The sequence below is a fragment of the Eleginops maclovinus genome, chromosome 5 (genome assembly GCF_036324505.1).
Source record: "Eleginops maclovinus isolate JMC-PN-2008 ecotype Puerto Natales chromosome 5, JC_Emac_rtc_rv5, whole genome shotgun sequence".
Classification (NCBI taxonomy): Eukaryota; Metazoa; Chordata; class Actinopteri; order Perciformes; family Eleginopidae; genus Eleginops; species Eleginops maclovinus.
This window is the reverse complement of record NC_086353.1, coordinates 25,983,219-26,010,981: the sequence shown is the minus strand read 5'-3', so window position 1 is coordinate 26,010,981 and position 27,763 is coordinate 25,983,219. Positions and strand designations below refer to the sequence as shown.

Below are 27,763 nucleotides of genomic sequence, written 5' to 3'. Positions count from 1 at the left end.
TCAAGGAGGAGCATGAACGACCTCCGCTCAAAAGGGCCAAGTCTTTAACCCCATCAGGGCCGTCCCCGCTTAGGTTTTGGGGAAAGGGGTGCATGCACTTAAGGGGACACAGGAAGAGTAAACTCGTGGGCTGGGGGAACGCGGACATTTCACGATTCCTTTGGAGAGACCCCCAAGCGAAGAAGGGGGGGGTATGTCACAAAGGGTGAATATAGGTGACGGGGGCGGATGCATAGAAAAGCGGCTATCGGAAAAGCAAGGCCACCAGGTTTCCACCGGAGGAGGCGCGAAGGGGACTGGAGGGAAAACAACTACATGGATGAGTCCTGACAATTACAATGGATTTCCACAGAATGAGCGAATGACCCAAAAACGAGGAAAATTTTGCAAACGGTGGATTTTTTTTGAAGCCATGGGTAGTCTATGCAAAGTGGGAGGGAAAAAAGGGGAGTAGCAGACCCCACAACGAGGACCCCCCTGAGACCCAAAAAAACAATTTTTCCTGCCCAAACAGTTAGAGACGAGGACAAAAAAAGGCTTGGGATTGGATATGTAGAAAAGGAAGACAAACCTACCTGATGGGGAACATACTTCTCCAGAAGGAGAGGAAAAATGAGAACAGGCCAAAACCATTGAGGAGGAGGTAGATAAATACACCGATCCTCCACCAAAACACGCTGAGTCGGTTTGGGCTCTAATCCCTAAGGACTCGCAAAAACCAAGAAACAGAAAAGGGCCTTTAAGGAAAGTTTTTTTAGGGACGCAAGGGAAATTGGCCCAAAACACCGGGGGACAAGCCATCTCCCCGGGGCCCAGGGAGGAGGCCCTCAAAACTTTTGAGGAGATGCACAGCTGGGACAAAAGGGGAAATTCCCAAAAAAACCTTACACCACAGGCGGGAAGGGAAAACCGTGGGTTTTTCACTTTTTCCCAAAGGGGTTTTAAGTCCTAGGGGGCTGTCTTTAACCTTAGGGTGGGGAAAAGGACGAAGGTATAAAATCAGACTTTTGGAATCCAAAAACCGGGACGCCCCTGGGGCCAAAAAGGGAAAGCAGTCAAAGCTGAGGTCTGTGGCGCTGTGTTTGCAGCTAGGCTGAGAAAGTATGTGGAAAGGCATGGCCGGATGGAGATAGAGCGCTGGTTTCATCTAGTTGATAGCCAGACAGTATTGGAGCCATTCACCGAGACAGCTATGGCTACCAGACATTCTTTGCTAACAGGATAGGCGAAATCCAAAAGTCTGCATCAGTTGAAGACTGGTGGTGGATCCCAGGGACCCTCAATATAGCTGACACCATTACGAGGGGGGCTGCGCTGAAGGATCTGCAAGAGACATGGCAAAGTGGACCAGAGTTTTTCAGGAGGCCATTAGAAGAATGGCCAATAAAGTCAGCTGAGGAAGTGGTCATTGACGCCAGGGACAGCATCAGTAAGCTGCAGAGGAAGGCCTTTTCAGCAGTGATGACAAGGGGTCAAGTGAAGAGATGCCGAGGGGTCACCACTCAGGACCAAACCGAAGCTGAAGATTCGGTTGAAGAAAATGACGTTAACCCAACCCACCTGATTGTCTGCCCTGATGCATCGGAAACCGATCCAGAAATGAGACGGGGTGAAGTTGCGCTGAGAGTAACACTTTCCAACTCAGCCATCAAAAATCTTTTGGAGGTGAAGAGGTTTAGTTGCATGTCCAGGCTGGTGAATGTCGTTGCTTGGGTGAGACGGGCTGCTGACAGATGGCTGGGCCTCAAAGACCAAACCACAAAGAAATTAAAGTGGGAGGCATCACCCTCAAAAGAGAAATCTAAAGCTTTTGTGCTCAATGTTGAAGACTGTGAGCATGCCTTCAGAGCTCTCTGCTTGGCAGCTCAAGAAGGCATTACATTTCCCGACACTACCCTAAACAGGCTTGTGGTGATTAAGGACAAAGATGGACTCATTCTCTGCGGCGGCAGAATTCAGGTCTTCAGAGATGATAAATCTTTAGTGCCCATCCTCCCTCAAGATGCGTGGATTTCTACATTGCTTGCACGAGAAGCCCACAATGCCAATCATGAGGGTATAGCAGGAACACTGTTGAGGATGAGAAGGAAAGCCTGGGTGGTTAGGGGAAGAAGGATAGTCAAAAAAGTAGTGGACAATTGCGTAACCTGCAGGAGAGTGAAAGCAAAACGGTGTCAACAAATAATGAGCGACCTACCACCTGAGAGAACCACGCCAGCAGCTCCATTTCAGTTCACCGCCGTGGACCTGTTCGGGCCATATGAAGTGAAAGATGAGGTGAAGAAGAGAGTGAGGCTGAAGGTGTGGGGTATTGTGTTCAGTTGCATGGCATCCAGAGCCATTCACGCTGACATTGTCAGTGACATGTCTGCAGAAGGATTTATGCTTGCTTACCAACGATTCACATCACTGAGGGGACACCCCAGCAAGGTATGGTCTGACCCAGGCACAAACTTCGTTGGGGCCAAACCTGCCCTTGAAGACCTCTACCGGTTCCTGGGGAAACTGGAAAGCTCAGGAGTGGAAGAAAAGGCGGCAAAGAACGGCACAAAGTGGTCCTGGAAGATCCATCCGGCAGACTCGCCACATAGAAATGGAGCAGCTGAAGCAGCGGTGCGGACTGTAAAGAGAGCTCTCCAGAACGTAGGTGGTAATGGAGTCTTCACATGGGGGGAATTCCAGACCTTTGTGTATATGGCGGCCAATATGTCTAATGAGATGCCTGTGGATGCAAGAGCACAAAGCCAAGAGGATTGCGTGGAGTATATCACTCCAAACTCTCTCCTGCTGGGGCGGGCGAGCTTGAGAGGAGACCCAGGAGACTTCCAGTTTGAGGGTTACCCCTACAAAAGGCTGAGAGTGATCCAGTCAGAGGTGAAGAAGTTCTGGAAGAAGTGGTGTCAATTGGCAGGCCCGAATCTCTTTGTAAGGAGCAAATGGCACACGAAGGAGAGGAATGTTGCAGAAGGAGACATTGTTTGGCTTGCGGATCAGAACGCCTTAAGAGGTCAGTTCAAACTAGGCAGAGTGATCAGTGCATTTCCTGACAAGAAAGGAGTCGTAAGAGACGTCAAAGTCAGGACGTTTCCTAGCTATCCAGTCATGATCAAGAAGCCATCCCGTGAAGAACATGGTAGTAGAACCTCAGCGGCGAGGAAGCTTTCCAGCAAGATCCCTGCTACGATCCTACACAGAGACGTCAGGCGTCTTGTTGTGTTGATTCCAGTGGAGGAGCAATGAAGAGAAGATTGGCACAGTCCAGAGAAGAGTGTCGTGACCTCCTTGGGTTCTGGTACCAGGAGCTCAAGTGGGAGGTGTGCTGTTAGATCGAACTTAAAAAGAGACTTTTGTTTTGAAAAGAAAAGAAACTTTTATTTTGAAACCGGAAGTAGTTCTCATGCCAGGAAACGCGGAGTCATTGTAGCGCAGGTGGTGTGTGAGTGTTTGCAAGGCACATGTTGACTGCTGAAGGACGGGAGCTTAACTAACTGGCCATTTCCAGGGATGCTACTGGTAGGATCATGTTTTGATGTTTTATCTGTAGATCTTTTGAATGTTAATTTCGATTGTTAAAGCGAGTTTAAGTGCTTTAGTTAGTGTCATTTATATCTGACTGTGGTGTGCTAATGTTAGCTTGTGATGGCACTAGTGCAAATATGGGAGAAATGTTTGTTTGGTGAAACAGTGAATGTAATGAGAGGCAGTTTATGAAAATGCTGTATTTTGTGTTTTGTTTTCTTGTAAAGGTTTTCAACCTATCTATAAAAGACGTATTCGGACTGATGACTTTAGTAAAATAAATGAAAGAAGAACGAAGAAACCGTCTGAGTTGTGTCCATTTTACCCTGTTGATGGCCAAGGCCTTTTTCAAGTTTGGGCAGAAGTTAAGAATCCCCCGATAACTTGACAGTAATGATTGTGAATTATCATTAATTATTAATTCATTATACTTCTGTTGTTTGTTATATGGTAATCATAGTAAATTCATTTCAACAGGAGGGCCTAAAACTACTGACAGCCCACAGAACCAGGCAAGGCACTACAAAGTTCTGCAGGAGCTCTACAAATCCAGGCCCAGACCCAACAAGAAGGATGTTGCCCAGCTCTTGGACCTTGAATACCAAGCAAGATGGGCTTACATTGACTCTGATGTGATGAAAGAGCAGGACAGACCTACCAAAATTCTTCAAGCATATCCCTGCTTCAGAGAAGTGGATCATGTAAGCAAATGAAATCATGTTAAGTTTATGTTTGATAAGATTGCAGTAGTAGAAAGACACATTGATATTTAGTTTTTTATTTTTCTGCCTGTCTTTCTGTGTCAGATATTGGATGAACTGCAGAGGATCCTCAATCAAGGAAACTCCCACTTCATACCTGAGCTGAAGAACCGCTGGGGGACCTTTTGTGAGAAGGCCTCCATTGTCAGATAAAGGTAATTACACACCTAATTGGTGATCATGTTTGTTTTTGTTTTTTTCAATAACTGACTGCAGTAAATAAAAAGAGACTGTTTTGTTTTTCACAGTAAAGCAAAACATTGCCATGATGAAGGCTTTGCCGGACATGTTCCCATCACCGTTTGCGCCACCCAAGAAGCTAGGACATGCAAGTGAGGGTATGCTTCACATCCTTGAGGTAAGAAATTCATGCATATATGACGGTTTTTCTTGTGTTCCACTACTTGACCATAGTCTATCAACAGTGAATGGTTTTGTGATTGTTTTTCTTTTTGTGTTTCAGTCAGCGGAAGACCCCAACACCTTCCTCCAGGCAAGACCACTCCTCAGCCCTGTCGTGATTGTGTGCGAGACAAACTGTATCCTGGCCATCGGCACCATGCCTGTGCTCATCTTCCCCAAAGACGACATCGCTGACAGTGTGATAATGATAAATGGCATGTTACTACACCTTTCACCTCACCTACCCAAAATGTATTGCCACACTCTTGTCTGTCCTGCAGACAGAGGTACTGATTGACACCATACATGACAGAGACATGACGTCCTCATATAAAAAAGCCATCACTGACTGGAAAAAATTCATAACTGATTAGTGCATAAATATTAATTATGTTTGCCTTGGGTAATATAGTGTGTTGAGTCATACCTGATCTGATACGTAGCTGCAAGCACACTACTTTGTGTTTGTTTGTGTATTAAAGGAACAGACCACCGTACTTTAACAATGAAATATGTTCTTCTCAGAAGTGAGACGAGATGATACGTACCTCTCCGAGCATTGTGCGACCTCCCAGTCAGTCAGACGCGCTGTCACTGTTAGCATTTGTAGCTAGACTCAGCATGGCCAACGGTAAGTTTCGGGGCTGTAGTTGTAGTCAATTATTGTTTATTTTGTTTCCATAAATGATGGGCATACTTCATTTGTGATTTTCTTTGTGATTCACACTGACAAGCCACCTGTGTGGTGGGCGTGGTTAATAAAGGGCCTTCCTGCACGCAGCTGCGCTGAGTTGCAGAGTGAGTGCCATGAGAAGCAGCAGAGAGTCTCTCGTCTTTTTCTTTGTCCTCCACGTTCGGTGCACCCCACAGATGAGTTTCACAACAAGTAGCCGCTGTAACGGGCTGCTCTGCTAACAAGATGCGACCAAAGTCTTCCACGATTTTCCTGTTTACATTGATACCTTCACTTCTGTTTCCCCCAGAAGTGAAGGTATCAATGCTCCCCCAGAAGTGAAGGTATCGATGCGCTGTCGAAGCGCACAGAAGGTGTTACTACGCCTGTCTTTATAGTAAGCACTTTCCACAGCATAGAAAAAGCCACGTTTGAAATTGCGTAACCGAACTTTGTTTCATGTCACAGGTCATATAAACCTATGTAAACAGGAAAATCGTGGAAGACTTTGGTCGCATCTAACTACGACCCGAAACTTACCGTTGGCCATGCTGAGTCTAGCTACAAATGCTAACAGGAGTGACAGCGCGTCTGACTGACTGGGAGGTCGCACAACGCTCGGAGAGGTACGTATCATCTCGTCTCACTTCTGAGAAGAACATATTTCATTGCTAAAGTACGGTGGTCTGTTCCTTTAATATACGTATATACTACAAGTGTACTGTAACTAGTCTCACTTTCGCCTTTAAGCATTGAGGCCAGTGTCCGAACTACGGGGGGACTCGGGGGATCCGAGACCCCCTGAAACTGACACGAGATCCCCCGAAAACATGATTTGGGAAATGTTGGGGGGTCTCTAAAATATTGGCAAAATGTGTTTTATTGATATTGAAATCGTGTGTAACGGGAACTATTTGCATATCAGAAGTGTTGTGTTTACATCAAAGATAAAATAAACAGATATGACAACGACTGCAGTCTATCCCCATAATTTCTCACGAATTCTAGGCCTGTTTGTGTGTGGTTGTGCCTCTTTCCCATGTGCATTTTGATACAATGTATGTTGTGGGTGTGGCCGAAGTTTGAGAAAGTGTTTTTTTAATAATTCCGTCTTCAGTCAGATCGTGTAAGTGCAAGTGGTCAGCGTTAGCAATGGCTAAACGACAGCAAGGCACTCTTTCCCATTTTGGATTTTTTTTAAAAAGCAAAAGTTCTGAGGAACAAGATGTTGTTCAGTCAGCAGATGACAGTGGACAAGCGTCCGCAACCACGTGCATTACTGGAAACGCTGGACCCACGGTCAGCGTGCAGCAGGACCAACGGTCAGCATGCAGCATGCAGCAGGATCGAGCAGGCAGCGTGGAGCTATCTGCCAGTGAGTCCATGTCTGTGGCCCTCTCTCACCCGAGCATCTGGACGAGCCAGCAGTGGACAGAGTGGAAGTCTCGAAACCCCTGGCTGTATACAAAGGATGGCAAGTTGGGATGCTCTGTCTGCCGGGACACAAAAACCCTTTTATCGGAAATGGGAAGTGGCACACACCTGTCTGAGGAATGGATACACGGGGATGTAAGTAGCCAGACACAATTCGGGTTACGTAAAAAAATATACAAACAAAGGGATAGCAACGCGCACAGAAGGGCAGTCGAGATAACAGAAACCAAGCAAAAGGACATTCTACCCAACAGAGTTACTGCGATTAATGCCAAAGCGACAGAAGAAACGGCACTGTCCTTTAGATCGGCCTATATGGTGGCCAAGGAAAGGCTACACTGTAACAAATTTCTGTAATTTCTACAGTAAAAAATTACAGAAGCTTCCTGTCCTATCATTTTACAAGGCGTAACTGTATATTGCAATGCATTATGGGTAAAAAATAATTACAGTAATTTAAAGCTGTAACACATTTTAAAATTACAGCATGGTTATGTTTTCACTTGGTTCTGACTGTAAATGATACATTACAGTTAAACACTGTAACGCTAATATTTGCGGTTTGTAAGAGGATAGGCAGGCATTTGATTGCGGAAGGAGGAGCGCAAACCCAACATTGAACATTCATCCACTCAATGAAGAGTAAGTATTATGTTATTAGTCTAAACTAGGCAAGATTGTACGCGTGGTTATGCTACATTTTACATTTTAAAGAGAGTAATTATTTTAGTTTTTAACAATATGACTTTAGTAACCTTTTTTGAGGCTATGCCTTCACCTGGCATATCATGGCTGGAAACTAACCTAGCAAGTTTCTATCCCAAAATGTGATTCAAGTAGTAACATGCAATAAGATTTAATCGTGTGTCAGCCTGGTTTGCACAACTAAAAATGAAGTTAGCTCAAGAATATTTTTCAAACGAGTGTAATCCCAGGCTCTGCAGTTTAATGGTAGTCCAGGCTAAAATGTTAGGCTAACATGCCGCTAGCTAGTTATATGCTACTCGTTTGTCTAAACTCGGTGTGAGAAAGTTATGCGTGTCGCCGACAGGATCGAATCAACCTTGAAGGTGACGAGAGAAAGCTGCAAAAACAGCATTTTGGTAAGAATAATGTTTCCTTATTTATTTGTGTGACTAACAGCATTTGGCATCACTTTATTCGCCTTAGTTGCAATATACGGGGTGTGGGGCTCAAAATGTGATTCAAGTAGTAACATGCAATATGATTTAATCGTGTGTCAGCCTGGTTTGCACAACTAAAAATAAAGTTAGCTCAAGAATATTTTTTCAAACGACTGTAATCCCAGGCTCTGCAGTTTAATGATAGGCTAACATGCCGCCAGCTTAGGTATCCTAGGTGCTACTCGTACATTGTCTAAATGTATTTAACTACCTTAGCTAGCGGCATGTTGACCCGCCCATCACTAATGTGTGGTAATATGGTAGATGTGCACGAGTTCGACTTTGCCACTCATGTTATTCTGTCCCTAGCTGCTATTTGTATGATTTTATTGTCACGAAATGGATGGACAAGAAGTGTATAGTTTTGTGTCTTTTACTGAAGGACCTCAACACAGTACATGTTACACATTGCTATAACTGAATAACGACAACCACGTAACTCACGCAGTGCGTGTGACGTATCCTACTATTGATTGAGACCTTATCACAATAAAAGCTATGTCTCATCACAGTTATCTCGAAGTCTCAAGGAGGATTAATGTTATGTTGGATGTATATTGAAAGAGTATGTTTTGTCATTAGTTGTAATAAGCTTCCTAATGCTCTTGGTTGGATAACCAAGATAGAGGTAGATTAGATAGGCTATATCAGGGAGATGGTAATGAGAACGAGTTCGACTTTGGCACTCATGTAGCCTACTCAAGGTTGCTTTGGGTTTAATTAGACCTGGAACAGTTTTGTTGCTATGAAGCTGATATATCCCTGCTCTTTTCTCCAAAACTGTCCATTGAAAAGTTGTTGGCAGTCAAATATCAATCATTAGGAATCCAATCTACTCCAATCAAGCAATTGATCAGTTATCTCATACAATCAGTCATCTCATGCTGCACCAAGTAAAGTAGTCTGGAGTGGGTCCTTGCGGGACTTTATCTGGGCAAAGTTAGCCTTGTAATTGTTTAACATAATTAGTAACCAGCCTGAATTTAATTATGCACGTATGTTTTGCTGTTGAATTCTTTCCTTACAGACACAGAGGAAAAATGTTGGCAGTTGTGCTACTGGAGAGGGCACAGTGATTGTCACCACACATCTGTGAAGACGATTTACAGGTAAAAAGAAATGTACTCCATCATATAGGCTCCCAGTGAAATTGCAATTCATGCTGCTGGTCTTTAGGTTGCAGATAACAACGCATGTGTGTAGTGCTTTAAGGAGTCCGCCTAGAACACACGTTGCATACTCGCGTTAGTTCTATTATTCGAGCCAGCAAATGTCACAATAAAAAATTAGCATTTAAATCATTGGCTGTTCAGTGCAGGGGCCATAACAGGGGCCAGGAGCAATTCTACAGGGGCCCTGGCCTACACTGGCCCCTGTGTAGAACCACCTATGAGTGGTTACTTAAAACTCATATTGTATTTGTGTTGTTCTTTTCAAACATACTTTTTTCTGTTTTCACTTTTTTGTTCTTCATATACAGAGATGTACCAGTGTAAACAGTGTGGCTATGAGAGTCAAGCTATAGTAGGATTTACTCGTCATATGAAACTTCACAGTAATGCTCCAAATTGCCCTTTTACCTGTGGGGTTCCAGAATGTTCTCGTTCATTCAGAAAATTTGCAGCCTTCAAGTCTCATCTATACAGAGATCATAAGGGATCTAAGTCTCACAGAAGTGAAGAAATTGACACAACACTGATTTGTCAGTTTGAATTTTGTCAGGCTACATTTATAAATCTGAAGGTTTTCCTTAATCATTTAAAAACCCATATACAAGAGGGCAGGAAAATAACATGTCCTTTTCGGAGTTGTGACAAAACGTTTGGTGTGAAATCCACTTTTGCATCTCATATCTCGCGAGTACACAAAAACTGTTCTGCTGCACAACTACATGAGGTGGTATATAAACAACCAACCCAAGAAGCGCAGATTGGAAACCCTTCCCAACTTATGAGTCAGCCATCCACCTCTGTCACTGAAAATGATGAACAACTGGAGACAGGTGAAAGTTATGAAAGTGTGGAGGAAGAACTCTTTTTGAAGAACTTATCTTTGTTTTATTTGAAGCTTCAGGCTAAATTGCTTTTACCAGCCTCAGTCATTCAAACCATCATTGAAGAGGTTCAAGAAGTTCACGATGTTGCTCAATCACACCTCTTTTCAAAACTCAAAGAGAAATTGTCCGCACTTGGACTGCCTGACATGACTGCAACGAAAATAATTGAGGAACTCACAAAAGATGATATATTAAAAAAGGGTTTTACGTACAGATCAGCGTCGCAAGTCATTTTTTAAAAACAACTTCAATTATGTTGAACCTCTGCCGTTGTATCTGGGCACAAATGACTCAGGAAAACAATGCTTTGCACAGTATGTGCCAATTAAGGAAACCCTTACCTCTCTCTTTGAATCTGAGGCTTTCAAAAAGCAATATGAAAAGACCCATTCTCGGATCCCTAAGCATGACGTGTTTGAGGATGTATGGGATGGACAGAATACTACTGACAATGTCCTACTGAAAACTGAAATGTCTTCAGTAGCTTTGATTCTTTATCAAGATGCTTTGAAGTTGTGAATCCGCTAGGATCGGGCTGGAAAAAACATAAGGTACTGTCAGTGTATCTAACACTTGGAGACATATTGCCCTACAACAGATCAAACATTGACCACATGCAGCTAGTTCTTCTCTGCAAGGAGCAACACTTAAAGTTTTTTGGCCAGGAAACTGTTTTCAGTCCACTGATACGAGATCTAAAGGATCTAGAGGACAGTGGTATAGTGTTGAGAGATGGAAAAGTAATTTGAGGGTCTGTCTGTGCTATAGCCGGATAATCTTGGTTCTCACTGTATTGGTGGCTTTGTGGAAAACTTCAGCAGGAGTGCTTTTTTTTGTAGGTACTGTAATATAGACAGACAAACATTTCAGTTGAGTCCATTGTCCACTGGTTCAACGAGAACAAAACAGTCATATCAGCAGAATGTACAAGAAAAAGAAGCAGGCCATGCAGACACAGTGAGTGGCATAACATTTGACTCCTTATTCAACCAGCTACGTTACTTTCATGTTTGCCAGCCTGGCCTCCCACCCTGTCTCGGTCATGACCTTTTTGAGGGCATTGTTTCTGTTGACATGGCACTGTGCATCAACCACTTGGTAAACCAGGAAAAACAGTTTACTTTCCTGGATTTGAACAGACGTATAAGTCAGTTTACCTATCTTGGAAACGACGCACATGACAAACCTCCTGAGTTCACACCAGGCAGTGAGAAGTTAAATGGTCATGCTGTCCAGAATTGGTGCCTGTTGAGAGTTCTGCCTCTAATAATTGGGGATAGGATCAAGAATCCTGGTGAAAATGGTGTTTGGAAGTTAATTTTGCTCATGAGAGAGATAGTTGCTCATGTTTGTGCGCCAAAAATTACTGCTGATCAGATTGCCTACTTGAATGTCCTGATTGAGGAATACATTCAGTCTAGGGTGGAGTTGTTTCCACAACATCGCCTTAAACCAAAGCACCATTATCTTCTGGCTCCCAGAGAGCCAGAAGCACATCAATCACAGAGAGAGCTCTACCTCCGGCTGTTTTCATGTTCCTCCCGTCGTCTCGCACTTTGAGCCCGTGTCTAATGGAGGGCCCCGTACGGATTTGCCTCCAGAAGAATGCGTTTTGCTGCTAATTCACCCGACGGCTCGCAGCTTTTGCCCTCCTGCAAGAGAGGCAACGCTTTCTGTCCCGTAAATCCTCCCCCTGTGAATTTACGGCCGTCGCTCTACAATCCTACCTGCTGCCTCACTGCTGCCTGAGGCCTGCTGCTGCACTGCTCTGCTACACTGCTCTGTGGTAATCCTACCTGCTGCCTCACTGCTGCCTGAGGCCTGCTGCTGCACTGCTCTGCTACACTGCTCTGTGGTAATCCTACCTGCTGCCTCACTGCTGCCTGAGGCCTGCTGCTGCACTGCTCTGCTACACTGCTCTGTGGTAATCCTACCTGCTGCCTCACTGTTGCCTGAGGCCTGCTGCTACACTGCTCTGTGGTAATTCTATCTGCTGCTTCACTGCTGCTTGCTGCCTATGGCGTGCTGCTACACTGCTCTGTGGAAACCCCATCTGCTGATTCATTGCTGTCCCATGCGTCATGTACTCCTCTTACCCTGCCTAGCCTGCTTGCTTGCTGGCCCTTTGGTTAATTAGCCTGCTTGCCCCTTGGTTAGCTATCCACATTCCCTGCCAGCTAATCTAGCCAGCCTCTGCCTGCTATCTGCTCACCAGTGCCTGCTAATGTTTCTGGTGATTACTTGCTAACACTCATGTAGACTATGGACTAACAAGTCCGTGACTGTGGATATACAACTTGTGGGTGAGTGTGACCTAACTTATCCAGCTAACTGTGCTAACTGTTAGCAGCAACTTTTTTTTTTTTTTTTTTTCCTCGAACCTAGCATGGCCTGCATCAAACTATTCAATGTCCTCCTTCTCCTTGCTTTCCTCCTTACTGTCTTGCCCCCCTCATCAGTTGCGCACATGGGGAAGTTGATATTCTTCGACCCCCCTCATTTGCCGGACCATCAAACTGACTCAGTCAACATCTATAATAGAGACTTGGCTTCCCTGCTGTTTACACTGTCTCTGGGGTCACCATCAATTGTAAACATTACTATTCCTCCTCTGTCTTCATGTTATGTTATGAGTCTTCTCAGCAATATGATTATTTTACCTTCTAATCTTCCTACACTTGACAAATGTAAACACAATGACTCATCCTCCCTTTGCCGTGCTCTGATTGTGTTACTACTCATAATCTCTGGTAATGTTCATGTCAACCCTGGTCCTTTTGATACTGTTCCCCCCCTCAATGGTTTTCAGTCACATGATCTCTGTTTCCATGATTTTTGTGTTAGAAACAATATGGGTTTTCTGCATGTAAATGTAAGAAGCTTGGTGCCAAAAATGGACCAACTTAAAGTCTGGGTGGAATCCTCCAATCCCCATGTCCTTGTCCTGACTGAGACATGGCTCCGTAATTCTGTCTCCTATCCTGATACCAACATTAATGGCTATAATCTATTCCGCCAAGACAGATCATCTAAAGGTGGAGGAGTAGCAATCTACTCTAAAGAACAACTACACTGCTCAGTGGTACTTGCCAAGTCTATTCCGAAACAGTTTGATCTCTTGATCATTCAGATAAGGCTATCGAATAATTTTTGTATTACAGTGGCCGGCTGTTATCGCCCCCCCTCAGCCCCTGCATGTACTCTTGAGGCTCTTAGTAGAGCACTGGCACCTTTCACTAAGTCTGAGCTTGTTCTGCTTGGTGATCTCAATTGGGACATGCTTAGGCCTCCTGAGAAAGTCATACAGCAGTTAGACTCCCTTAATCTCCAGCAAATTATCACCCAACCAACCAGGCTCAACTCCAACTGTCCGGAGAAAGCTACCTTGCTGGATGTAATTCTTACTAACACTCCCCATATGTATCAATCTGGTGTGTTCTGCAGCGACCTCAGTGACCACTGTTTTATAGCCTGCATTCGCAAAAACATCTCCACCAAACAGCCCATTACCATCAGCATTAAGCGCTGTCTAAAGCATTTTAACACCCAAGCTTTCCTCCATGACCTGGCCAATATTAACTGGCACAGAGTCAGCCTGGTTCCCTCTGTGAATGATGCGTGGTCTCTGTTCAAAGACCAGCTTAGTGCTGTGGTCAATAAGCATGCCCCCCTCAAGAAACAACGGTTGAAAAATCGTCACAGCCCCTGGTTCACACAGGAGCTCACATCTCTTCTCCATCAAAAGAATGCTGCATGGAGAAAAGCCCGTCTATCAAAGTCTCCCACAGACTTCCTCAAATTCCGGCAACTCCGCAATAAGGCTACACAAGCCGTACGCCAGGCCAAATCTGGTTACTTCAAGGCTCAATTCACACAATGTAGCTCCGATCCCAATGCTTTCTGGAAAACAGTAAGAAAACTTCAGAACAAGCCCTCAGCCATGCCTGTTTCACTCAAAGTCAATGATCTTGTCATCTCAGATAAGACTGCAATGGCAGATACTTTCAATAGTCACTTTGTAAAGTCTGGCTTTGTCTTTGAGAACACACTGTCCAAAGGCCCTACTATATCGCCTTCCACAGCCCATAGTCTTCTAAGCCCCCCACACCTGCACCTTCCCACACACAGCTTCTCCTTTCGGCCTCTTACAGAGGGGGAGGTTTTAAAGGAACTGTCTGCTCTAGACCCCAAAAAATCAGCTGGGTCTGACAACCTTCCCGCATTTTTTATTAAAACTGCAGCTCCCATCATTGCAGCACCCATAACCAAACTCTTCAATCACTCATTCCATACGGCTGAAATACCCTTTGACTGGAAAGAAGCCATCGTCCTGCCCTTGTTTAAAGGTGGTGAGCAGTCAGATCCAAATAGCTACAGACCCATCTCCATCCTGCCCTGTGTGTCCAAGGTATTTGAGAAGCTTGTGAACAATCAGCTCACTAACTATCTTAATACTTTTGGTATACTCTCTGACGCACAGTCTGGGTTCCGCGCTGGGTATGGGTGCACAACAGCCACTTTAAAGGTATTAAATGACATTACATCCACGCTAGACACCAAACAACATTGTGCTGCTATTTTCATTGACCTTGCAAAGGCCTTTGACACTGTTGACCATCCCACCCTCATCAGCAGGCTGAGTAGTATTGGGGTCATAGGTCACTCGCTGGCTTGGTTCTCTCACTATCTATCTCACCGGGTGCAACGCGTAAGGTTCGATAACTCACTCTCTCACTCCCTCTCTGTCACAATGGGTGTTCCTCAAGGTTCTATACTTGGCCCATCACTGTTTTCCATCTATATCAATAACATTCCCCTAGCTGCTGGCAATTCACTCATTCACCTTTATGCCGATGACACCATCTTATATGCCTCTGGTCCTTCTCCCTCCTCTGTCCAATCCACGCTCCAGGATAGCTTTCTCCAGGTACAACATGCCTTTACACAACTGAAACTGTCACTCAACACAACTAAGACAAAAGCCATGTGGTTTCATCGGAAGGGTGTACCCTCTCCGTCTCCCTTAAACATCTCCACCTGTGAGGGGGCAATCTTGGAGCAAGTCTCCACCTACAAATACCTGGGTATCTGGTTAGACACTACAATATGTTTTTCACATCACATCTCCCAGTTACAGTCTAAGGTGCGGGCTAAACTTGGTTTCCTTTACTGCCACCGCCACTCTTTCACTTCCTCTTCTAAACTCACGCTTATAAAAATGACTATTCTCCCCACACTTGATTTCGGTGACACTATCTATAGAACTGCCACTAAGGGCACTCTTGCTAAACTGGACACACTCTATCACTCTGCCATCCGTTTTGCTACAAACGCCCCCCTAAATACTCATCACTGCAGTCTTTACTCTCTGGTAAATTGGCCATCGCTTCATACTCGTCGTCATATTCACTGGCTCACTCTCATTTACAAGACCATCCTTCATCAGACACCCCCCTATTTGTCCCGCCTACTGCATCGTCTACCTACCACATATAACACTCGGTCCTCTCTTCGCATCCTGCTAACAACCCCTCAAACTAGATCCTCACTCGGCCTTGCATCATTCCAGTCAGCTGCTGCCACAGACTGGAACGCACTACAAACACACCTCAAACTGGTCACTTTCATTTCCATTCCGGCCTTCAAACACTCCATCTCACACCATCTCACTGATCCCTGCAAGTGTTTCCCCTCCGTCTAATCCTTCAGTTCAGTCTCCCATTTGTGCACCTAGGCCCGCTGATTTAATGGTTTTAATGATTTTGTATAACCAATTCCTTGTTTTCTATGTCTTTGTATGTTTTTTAAGTGTCACCTATTTTTGTTTTATGTCAGGCCATCTTTGTAAATAAGAACTTGTTCTTAATGATCTGCCTGGTAAAATAAAGGTAAAATAAAAATAAATAAAAAAAAAAATCTTTGACACTATCCTGAGCTTAATTCTTCGATTTGGACCTTTGATCCGTGTTTGGACGTTGAGATTCGAAAGTAAGCACACTTTCTTCAAACAGTGTGTCAGAAAACTGCACAACTTTAAGAACCTGTGTGCGACTCTAGCAGAACATCACCAGCTCTTTCAAACATACTTAGGTGCTGGTAGTCTTTTCCCTCCTGAGGTCCACACTGAAAAAGGAACTGAATTTCATGCAAGTGACTATAATGAGAGCATCAAGGTTGCAACTGCTTCACTTAACTTCACCCATGATTCTACTGTTGCCACTAATGCTGTCACTGTCCATGGGACAAAGTACAAAAGAGAAATCGTGAGCTTAGAATTATAAGGTTCTATCTCCACTTTTGGTCGAAATTGAGTTTTTGACATAATCTTATCCATTAGGTGTAAACACCTAATATTTTTTTTACAAAAATAACACCACACAGGCATTAATAAACTTATTAATGCCTGTGTGGTGTTATTTTTGTAAAAAAAATATTTTTTTAGTTAGTATTAGTAAAATAAAAAGGTTCCATCTCACAAAACATAAACCGAGTTGGGATTATAAGGTTCTATCTCCAGTAGATTCAGGTCCAGCAGTGGCTCAGTAAGTAGGGGCTTGGACTGGGAATCGTAGGGTCGCCGGTTCAAGTCCCCGAACAGACTTGAAATATGGAAGGTGGACTGCTACTTGGAGAGGTCCCAGTTCACCTCCTAGGCCCTGCTGTGGTGCCCTTGAGCAAGGCACCGGACACCTCCAATCCCCCCTCCCCATTGCTCCCCGGGCGCTGCACGATAGCTGCCCACTGCTCCTAGTACTAGGATGGGTTAAATGCAGAGGAACAATTTCACTGTGTGTGCTCTGCTGTGTGCATGTATGTGACAAATAAAGAGGGTTTCATCCTCCGATTCTATCTATCCAATCAAAACCCACGAAAGAACACGGACGGACCAATCAAAACCCACCTCTTAGCTCTGTAGCCTGGACACAGAGCTAAGGGCTGGACATTAGCCTGAACATCTGAAGCCGGCGATGGCGCCCAAAAGACGGACAAGAAGAGATCGGTAAGTTGAAGCACACATAGAGCTGGTATATAATACTTAATTAATACTTATAACAAATCATTACAGGGTTGCCGCGGGGTAGTGAAAGGTAGTAAAAGGTAGTAAATGAAATTAGGCCGAATTAAGGCCGGTAAAAAGTAGTGAAAAGTAGTAAACGTCATCTGACGAGGTAGTAAATTTTCGAACACCAATCCAGCTGGGCGTATGATTTTTTCTATTTGTGTAATTTACGTGCAGGCCTATCTCCTTAAATTACTAAACTTGCGTGGATTTATTTTCATGTTGCAAGTAGCAGGGCCGCGGGAAGTAATTTTGAGCAGGGGGTGCTGAAGTTCGCCAAGCCACGCCCCCCTTAGTTATTGTTGCTAAGTCCAACAAAATTTTCGCGGCTATTCAATGATGTCACATGTACCTCGCGCACTCCCTCAATCATTTTAGGTACGATACAGGGATATACTGAGGCGCATGAAGGACCCGACTTGGCCACCGGGCGAACCGATGAAGAGCGTACGGACATTGAAGACATGCTGGCCGTGGTTAGAGGATATCCTGTAGTGACTGCAGCCCGCCCTGGTCCGGTGGCTGATGACTGAGAAATCTGGAGGGACTCTAAGACACTAAATGCCTCAAGCAATGGGTCTTTCCTTATATAACCTACAGTATTATTCCGATCTTGTTTGAGTTTCTTATTCTTGTTATCTGTTCTACAACAAACTTAGTTAAGACTAACTTCCAATTACGCTACTTCATTTACTACCAATATTAACGGAGATAATCCAATATAAACATATTGATTTAAAAAAAAAAAAAAAAATCATTTTAGGTACCCGGCTAGCTTGCTGTCAAACCTCTTCGCGAGTTCGCCAGTTAAGACATGGGCAAATGCAAATTTTCGGACCTCTGGCTGGAGGAATCGTTGTTTAAAGAATGGCTTAGGCCAGTAGTTGGCAACAGCCAAGAGGCTTATTGCAACGTCTGCAAGAAGACGATAAGCATTACCTGGATGGGGGTGAAGGCGGTGAAATCGCACATGCTATCAAGTAGCCACCAAGCTAGGATGCGTGGACGTAACGCTCAGCTACCGCTGTCACTGTTTTACACTGGCACAACGGCTACATCGACGCCCTCAACCTCAACTGCTCCTTCAACCTCCACTGCTCCCTCAACCTCGCTTGCTCTCCCCCTGCAATACCCTGCCAGTAGTCCTACCACCAGCAACAGGTGCACGACAGACGGTCAGAAGCAGACGCTAGGCACTACCACCTCTACCTTGCAGGCTGAGGTACTGTGGTGTTTAGATGTAGCAATGAAACACCACTCATTCAACTCGAACGAAGGCATAGGAGAGCTGTTCAGAAATATGTTCCCGGACTCCGAAATCGCCAAATCCTTCGCTTTGGGCAAGGATAAAACCGGGTACATAATAAAATTTGGCATCGCACCCTATTTTAAGAGGCAACTGGTTGAGGCCATAAATAATGCCGGACCGTACGTCCTTATGTTCGATGAGAGCCTCAATCAATCGTCAAAGAAAAAAGAAATGGACATACACATTCGTTTTTTGGAGGATGGTTGTGTACGCTCGAGGTATTTTGGCTCACAATTCCTGGGACATGGGAGAGCTGACGATCTGTTGCAGCACATCAAAGTAAGTTTATTTTCCTATTATACTTATTGGTTACATAGGGGAGATTGTTTGCACATTTTCATGGATTTTTGATAATTGTATTTATTTAGCTTACTGTTGAATTTCTGTAATATAATATTGTAAAATGTATGCAATTAAAAAGATGTATCAGCCAACAAAGCTTAGGGTGACCAGACGTCACAAGACTGTAGGTCAAAGTGTTAGCCGTTATGCTTAAATTCGTTCGTTCGTTCGTAAATTCAATCTGACGCTCTGAAAAATAGAATCGCGCTCTGAGTTTGAAAAAGACGAGCGTTCTTCTGGCCGTGAATTTCCGAACTGTTAAAACGTTTCAGAGTGTGCTCGGAGTGGCAATTTACGAACGCACCCTTAATCTGAAGGTTGAGCATGGCTCTGATAAAGCCAAACCTATATTATAGGGATTTAGTTTATTATAGTGAGCCACATTTGGAGAACCAATGATCTAACTTTGACAAAGCAGTCCTTGACATAGGCCTAATATCTATCACTGTGAAATGTATCCCAAGACCTGACTCATGTTTTACTTTAGGATAATAAAGCTAAATGTTTGATTTGAAGCATATACAGTATTACCTTCTGATGTGTATTGAATGTGGTTTACTTAAGCAATACATTCTGTGTGACAATTCACAGGAATGTGTTGCAAAACTCAACATGAGGCAGCTTCTCTCAGTAGGAATGGATGGCCCAAATGTAAATTTCAAACTCCTGGATCTCCTTCAAAAGGAACATGCTGAGCTGCATGGAGGTGCTCAAGTCCTGATGGTTGGGAGCTGTGGACTCCATACCCTCCACAATGCCATGAAGGCAGGCTTTACAGGCTGGCAAATTGACAAACTCCTGCACGCTCTCCATTACCTCTTCCACAACGTTCCTGCCCGGAGAGAGGACTACACCAACATCACCGGGTCGTCCTGCTTTCCCCTCTCTTTCTGCGGCCACAGATGGGTGGAAAATGTGCCGGTTGCAGAGAGAGTCCTGGAAGTTTGGACCATGATTCAGAAGTTTGTCAATGCTGTTGAGGATAAGAAGGTCACAAAACCAAACACGGCCTCTTATGATGCCATCCTGGCAGCACAAGGGGATCCACTCTTAATCCCAAAGCTTCAATTCTTCCTCGCCATTGCGAGAAGTTTTAACCCATTTCTCAAGAAGTACCAAACAGACGAGCCAGTGTTGCCTTTTTTGGAAGAAGATTTAACTGAGCTCCTGTTGGTAAGTATCACTGTAAAGATTTTGATTCATTAATTTGAATGTAAACCTATATTAATGTATATGAATGTCTGGGTAACTATCTTCTTGTTGTTGTTGTCATCATCAGAGTTTACTGCGGCGGTTCATCAAAAGGGAACTCCTACAGGACCAAACCCCCCTGCAGCTGATTAAATTGGACATCTCTGAGGAGAAGAACTGGGTCTCCCTCAAAAGGGTAGATATAGGCTTGGGGGCTGAATCTGCCATCAAGGTAATTTTATTGTTGTTTATTTGTTTTGCGGGGTGAATTTGTGAATTATGATGCTTGCACAAATCAACTAGCAAATACAATTTGTTCAGTATTAATATTATCATCACAATAAGTTATGTAAACATTTCCTTTCAAAGAAAGCATTGACATGAATGTTCCTTAATGTTCCTTAATAGGCACTCCTGGGCAAACCAGGATCAAAGATAGGTGAACTCTCTGTACTCCACCTCAGAAAAGAGTGTTTGCAGGGTCTGATTAAGATCGTAAAGAAACTGCAGGAGAAATCGCCATTGAAATTCCCCATAGTTAGGCAGATCACCTGTTTGGATCCCACAAGGATGGCCAGGGATCCAGAGTGGTGCATCCTACAGATGAAGTCATTAGTGCAGGCTTTCATCCAGGGGCAGCAGCTGGCAGGTGGCATTGCAGCTGGTAAGAACATATTTTATAGGGACAGTAGAAGTGGATAAGTTATTCAAATTGATTAAGGTCTTGTGCGTGGAATCTCTTTTGTGGTTTTCTGCTTTTTTACTGTGACAGGTGTGAAAGTGTCTTGCTTTTACAAAATTAAACTTTATGCTCTCATAGCTCTCTATATCAGGGGTTCTCAACCTTTTGCAAGTTGAGCCCCCCTTTCAAAGGTTAGAATATTGTCCCCCCCCACCAACCTTGATGTCAATGCATGATTTCAAGCACTCAAATTATTCTACTTTTCTTTTCTTTTTTGATAGCCACATCCAGTGTTCTTGTGAGTTATGTGATTTTACTCTATCTGTTTGATGTAGAAGGTGTTTTGGCACCTTGCAAGCAGATTCAGCTAAACAAGTCACCGACGCGCAATTGTATCAATTTGTAATTTAGACAAGACCTCCGTGCCCCCAGGTTGAGAACCACTGCTACAGATACTATTATGTGTATCTACGATGTACTGTATGTACTTTTGTCGAATGGATGGTGAAGCAGTTGACTGGAATGTGTTAATGAAATTAATATATCTTAATTTTCGTATCAATGTTGCAGGTGATGTCATCATTCAGCAATTCACATCCTTTCTCTCGGTCGTGGGCAGAGAAGAATAATTTGTTTCCTTCCAACCCCTGAGGCAGCGTCTGGATGTCTTTCTCCACTCCAAACTCTGCACGTCCCACCCTGACCTGCTAAAGTTCTGCCAAAGTGCTCTCCTCCTGTCCCATGGACAAGCCACAGTGGAGAGAGGCTTCTCAGTAAATAAGGAGGTAGAAACGTGCAACCTCCGTGATGAATCTCTCGAAGCCCTCAGATTAATCTGCGATAAGGTAATTGTCTGTGGCGGCGTTCTGAAAGTTCCACTGACCAAGGAGCTCCTGGCCTCTGCTGCTTCATCGAGGTCACAATACAGGCTATACCTTGATAGTGAGCGGAAAAAAAAGGAGAATGCCACACAGGAGCTGAAGAGGAAAGCAGCAGAGAAAGAGCTGGAGGACCTCCGGAACCGGCGGCAGGTACTCCACAGTGTGTGCCATTCACTCCAAAATGACGCCGACAAATATGCAGAGATGGCCGAGGGAAAGGCAGGAACAAAGATGGCTGAGCTCATCACAAAATCAAACACTTTTCGGAGAAGACACAGGGAAAAAAAAGCAGAACTTCTCCAAGTGGATAAAATGATTGAAGAAAAGGCCACACAGTTGAGGCACTTGTGACCCTGCTGGCTAACTGTTGTTTAAGTTCTCTCTCTCTCTCTCTCGGACAGTTTTTGCGTCCAGTTGAAGTTAAAGTTATTTCTTTGTTAATAAGATATTGTAATTACAGTGAAAGTTGCACTTTATTATTATCTAGTTTATTCTTTTTTTTCAAGGCCCTAATTTAACCACTTGAAATTAGTTTTTGTTATGCAATTGTTACTTTTTGACATTTTGAGTAAAAACTATGGACCAAGGCCTGTTGTGTCATCTTGATTAATCCAACTCCTATGGTAGAGTTCCTTCTTACTTAAATGTAGCTCACTAGCTTGCTCAAACAAACAGACACTCACATACACCTACAGAGTCTCTCGCTCTCTCTCTCTATGTGTGTGTGTGTGTGTGTGTGTGTGTGTGTGTGTGTGTGTGTGTGTGTGTGTGTGTGTGTGTGTGTGTGTGTTGGCCAGTTTTTGTGTCCAGTGGTGGAAGTTATAATTACCCTGTTAAATTGTGATGAAATATGTTATTAATTCGTTTTGGAAAGATATTTCATTACTTTACGCGTCACTTTACTTCACACTTTACGCTGCTACAGTTGCAGCTTGAAGTCGTGCTGGTAGTAAAAAAAAAATTGAAGGTAGTAAAAGAGGTAGTAAAAGGTAGTAAATTCAACTTAAGAATCTCTGTATATACCCTGCATTAGCTAGCTAATATAAACCAGCTTGTTTGCGAAGGTAGCTAGGTCGCTCGTTTAGCATTAGCGAACGTTAGCATTAGCTTGCTAGCGAATGATGACTGCAGCCTAACATAACGCCAATTTCTAACTTATTCCCCTTCAATAAAGGCAAGCTAGCTAGCTTTTAAAGATTGCTAGATTGTTGGTGTCTTGATAAAAGTTGCCCCATTTATATCAGGATAATAATTCAATTGTTTTTTGTTACAGAAATGACGATGCTGATGAAAGACCTCCAAAGGAACTTGGAGAGGCAAAGAGGACAGCAGGATCTAGTGGTGGGTATTTCCATAGATGAGTGGAATTTCTGTTGTATTTACTGTGCATTTGTTTGTAAAATACCAAAACAATGTTCTCAGTGTCATCAAACAAAATAATAAACTGACATTATTATAATATTGGATCATGTGATCATTTGATAATAATAAGAATATTTAGCTTCTCTTGGCTACTGCTGAGGTTAATTTTTTTGCAGGTTTGATGGGCAGTGAATGCTCGAGTTGCACTACTATGAACAGGAGGCAAACATGCCACTGGCAGTGTGTACACTAAGAAGTACATTATTCACTAGGCCTATTTGATTGTTTATCCAGCGATAGGGACAGTAGCAGAGACACCCAAGGCAAGGGCAGCCCAGACACCCAGTGCCAGGGCAACCCAGACACCCAATGCCAGGGCAACCCAGACACCCAGGGCAGCACAGGCACCCAGTGCCAGGGCAACACAGGCACCCAGGGCCAGGGCAACAGAGGCACCCAATGCCAGGGCAACACAGGCACCCAGTGCCAGGGCAACACAGGCACCCAGTGCCAGGGCAACACAGGCACCCAGTGCCAGGGCAGCACAGGCACCCAGTGCCAGGGCAACACAGACACCCAGTGCCAGGGCAACAGAGGCACCCAGTGCCAGGGCAACACAGACACCCAGTGCCAGGGCAACACAGACACCCAGTGCCAGGGCAGCACAGACACCCAGTGACAGGGCAGCACAGACACCCAGTGCCAGGGCAGCACAGACACCCAGTGCCAGGGCAACACAGACACCCAGTGACAGGGCAGCCCAGACACCCAGTGTCAGGGCAACCCAGACACCCAATGCCAGGGCAACCCAGACACCCAGGGCAGCACAGGCACCCAGTGCCAGGGCAACACAGGCACCCAGGGCCAGGGCAACACAGGCACCCAGTGCCAGGGCAACAGAGGCACCCAGTGCCAGGGCAGCACAGGCACCCAGTGCCAGGGCAACACAGACACCCAGTGCCAGGGCAGCACAGACACCCAGTGACAGGGCAGCACAGACACCCAGTGCCAGGGCAGCACAGACACCCAGTGCCAGGGCAACACAGACACCCAGTGACAGGGCAGCACAGACACCCAGTGCCAGGGCAACACAGACACCTAGGCCGATAACAGAGACACCTAGGGCAGCACTAGGGATAGAGCAGAGACCAGAGCAAGGGAAGTGTCGGAAAAGGGTCCGCACTCCATCATCATGGAAGTCAGTGTGTCAAAAGAGGCTTTATCAAGAGGGTAAAGAACATATGAACATGTCTAAAGAGACAGTGCCAGCCAAACAAATAAAAACATTTAAGGACTGCACTGTGTCCTGTAAATTTAATTGTGCCAGGAAAATCACCTATGGTGAGAGGGAGAGGTGTTTTGAAGGGTACTACAGGCTGAGTCAGGACAGGAAATACGACCACATTATGATGACAACTGAGTGCCATGTCAAAGAAAGACAACGTGGTACTGGCGGTGACTCACGCCGTACACACTCATTCAAATATTTTCATGAAATAGGAGAGGGTCAGAAAGTCAGAGTATGCAAGCCATTTTTTCTAGGTACTCTTTCAGTAAGTCAGAAAACAGTGTATAATGTACACCAAAAGAGAAGCCAGGCTGGCATGCCAAAGTCAGATGCACAGGGAAAGCATCCTAAAAAAGCACATAGATGAGGACAAAAAAGAGAAGGTGCTGGAGCACATTAGATCTTTCCCTGTCGTCGAGTCACACTACTGTCGTGCCCGCACCCAAAAGCAATATCTGGAGCCAACTCTAAATGTGGCCAAGATGTATGATCTCTATAAAATCAAATGTGCTGTAGATGAAACACCAGTAAAAATGTCTTACTATAGTGAAAAGAATTGTTAAAGGAGCTGTGATGCTGAGACTATGTTTCCGGTGGCAACCACTGTAGAATGTCCGATTAGAACAATAAAAGGAAACGGTGTCCAAAGAAATTAGTCTTTATTGAGTCTTCACACCCACAACACAGAGTAAGAATGATCAATGTGTGATCAGAGTTTGTATGTATTTATGTGTGTGGTTCACTAGATGCACGCACACCATCAAACACAAAAAGAATCAAATTACTTCAACAGTCAGCCTGCAACAGCTGGACTTCGATCCCACTCCTGAAGATGCCAGAAAAGGAAGAGGTCCTAATGAAACCTCAGCTTTATAGTGCTCAGCCATAGGTGGCCAATTAACTGCCTGACCAAAATAACAATAGCACAACTTACACATTACCAAAATAATATGAATCGATGGGCTTTTGTACAGCCGCCCCCAAATCTGTTGTACGGATTTGCTTCTAAAAGTCCTTCTCTCCATGGTCGTCTGGAAATGCAGGCAACTTAATCAGTCTAGCCACCGGGCGAAGATAGGTGCGATCCTTCACTTTAACTTCTGCTGCCCTTACTCTTCCATCGGAGCCAGGGCAGACCGTCTTCACTGTTCCAACAAGCCAGAGGGCCCTTGGAGACTGAGGATCCACAATCATTACGACTGTGCCGACGGTCAAATCGTCCTTCTCCTTTTGCCACTTCTGACGTGTCTGTTGGGCAGGCAAGTACTGTCGGATGAATCGGTCCAGTAGGTGTAGCAGTGGATATCCAGGGTCAACTCTCTCTTCAGGACTGATGCCAGTTGAGCACCTGTCACGGCAGCACAGAGCTCCAGCCGGGGAATAGATAGTTGCCGTTTGGGGGCCACTCTTGACCGGGCTGCAATGAAGGCAACTTGGGTGCGTCCACTGCCATCCTGCGTGCGAAGATACACCACAGAGCCGTATGCTTTTTCAGACGCATCACAGAAGACGTGGACGCTCCGATTGCAGGTAGTGAGATCCAGTTCTCCTGCGGTGTAGCATCTAGGCAGTGTAATGCTGGACAGCTGCGGAAGTTCCTCCACCCAGGAAGACCATGCTTGCAGGAGATCTTGAGGTAAGTCTGGATCATCCCATTCCCGTTTACGATCCCAGAGTCGCTGTACCAAGATCTTGGCCCTAGTGGTGAAGGGCACAATGAAGCCAAGTGGGTCGTACTGCTTAGCGAGGGTCCTGTAAATGCTTCGCATTGTGGGCTGAGGGTCCAGCTCCAGCTGGCCATGCTTGAAGCCGATGCTGTCTAATTGACAGTGCCATATTAGTCCGAGGGTGCGCTCCTCTGGGTCAGCTGTATCGTGGTTGAACCAGAGTTCGCTACTTTCTGACCTGGACTCGGGGGGCAGGTGGCTGATTATGCTAGGGCAGTTGCTGGCCCATTGTCGCAGGTCAAAACCACCCTTGGCCAGAAGACTGCGAAGATCATCCACCAGCTGTTTCGCTCCTTCAGCAGTACGTAGACTTTGTAGACAATTGTCCACGTAGAAGCATTGTTCCACTGATGTGCGCAACTTGTCTCCAGGTCCTGCGTGGTCAGTCACATGCTTCTGGAGAGCAAATGTGGCACAGCAGGGGCTTGATGTAGTGCCGAAAGGCAGGACCTGCCACTGGTAGATGTCCGGGGGGTCGTTCCTCCTCATCTCTCTCCAAAGGAATCTCAAGAGTGGCTGGTCCTCTGGGAGAAGGCGGACTTGATGAAACATGCCCTTTATATCCGAACTGATCGCAAAGGGATGTTCACGGAATCGGATGAGAACACCTATTAGGGTAGCACCCAGCACAGGTCCAGGGAGCAGGTGATCATTCAAGCTGATGCCCTTGAAGGAGAAAGAACAGTTGAACACTATTCTATTCTTTCCATTATGGTGGACCATGTGGTGGGGGATATACCACCCCGGACTACTAGCTGCCTCATCCAGGGGTATCTTCTTCACATACCCAGCTTCCACCAGCTTCTTGATCTCACCCTTGTAGGTAGCCGCCTTATCAGGATCCCCAGCCAGCCTCTTCTCCGTACTGCGCAGTTGGGCCATCACAGCTTCCTTAGGCGCAACCAGTGGGGGGAGGTCCTTTTTCCAGAGCAGAGGAGTGGCGTACCGCTGAACTCCCTCTACCGTCACCCTAACGGTCTTCTCCTCCAGAATACGTACTGCCTCTGTGTCTTGTCTTGAGAGTGTCACAAGCTTCTCACTCCGGTAAGGCAAAGTGTCTAATTGCCATAGCTTTTCGACATGACCGAGTAACTCAGCGGTGGTCGGAGTGCTCGATGTCCAAAGGCATTGCTGAGTGGTCAGGCTGTGCCTCAGCAGCTTAGAAGGACCTTGGAGTGCCCATCCCAACTTGGTCTTGACCGCAGCCGGCCCTCCCGGTGGGCCCAGGCGAACAGGTTCAGTTGGGGTTATGAGGTGTGGATGGTCGATCCAATGAGCAGCAAGGGCTGCGCACGGTCAATGGGCTGCAGAGGTAAGTTCTTCAAGTGACAATATGACTTCTTGAGGGCCGCAACAGGGTAAGTATGGGGTGCCAGACCTAGCTCTTTGGCTGTGAATGCTCTTTGAATGTGGAAGGTCTTACTTGGTTGGTTTGCAGGTGAAACTGTGAACGACACTGTGGCTCCAGGGATGACTCGCACATCTTGACGCACTGTACGCAAGGACAGCTCCTCAGGTAAACCTTGTAGGCCGAGCTGTTGTGCCGCTTCATACAGTAAGATGGTGCGCTCCGAGCCATCATCTAGCAGTGCATATGTGTCCAATGAGTTCTCACCATTCTTTAGGATGACCCGACTCATCTTCAGTAGCACCCTGCTGCTACCAGTAGGTCTGTCCACATAGAGGGTTTCAGCAGTGGAGCTGGTGGGTTTGGCACGCTCCATGGATCCAGTTGTGGCTTTCCTGAAAGTGGTGGTCTTACCGCTACCTCCGGTGTTCACCTCATGAAGGATTTCAAGATGTCGCTTGTCGCATTTCTTACATTTAGCCTTCAAAGTGCACTCGGAAGAGAAGTGTTCGCGTCCACACTTCCAACACCTCTGATTGGCCCG

General features: G+C 45.3%; 1 protein-coding gene and 1 long non-coding RNA gene across 3 annotated transcripts; both read left to right on the top strand.

Moving 5' to 3' along the window:
* Window positions 1-1,376: 1,376 nt before the first annotated feature.
* On the top strand, window positions 1,377-3,909 carry LOC134864953 (uncharacterized). The gene is made up of 2 exons (XM_063884307.1): window positions 1,377-3,513; window positions 3,747-3,909. The coding sequence occupies exon 1, from the start codon at window positions 1,462-1,464 to the stop codon at window positions 3,238-3,240; it is 1,779 nt and encodes a 592-aa protein (XP_063740377.1). The 5' UTR covers window positions 1,377-1,461; the 3' UTR covers window positions 3,241-3,513; window positions 3,747-3,909.
* Window positions 3,910-19,550: 15,641 nt separating this feature from the next.
* On the top strand, window positions 19,551-22,081 carry LOC134864285 (uncharacterized). 2 transcript variants are annotated; one of them, XR_010165813.1, is made up of 3 exons: window positions 19,551-19,913; window positions 20,020-20,163; window positions 21,184-22,081. It is a non-coding gene; the product is annotated as an uncharacterized LOC134864285 (long non-coding RNA). The 2 variants fall into 2 exon arrangements; XR_010165812.1 differs by having other exon boundaries at window positions 20,020-22,081.
* The last annotated feature ends 5,682 nt before the right edge of the window (window positions 22,082-27,763 follow it).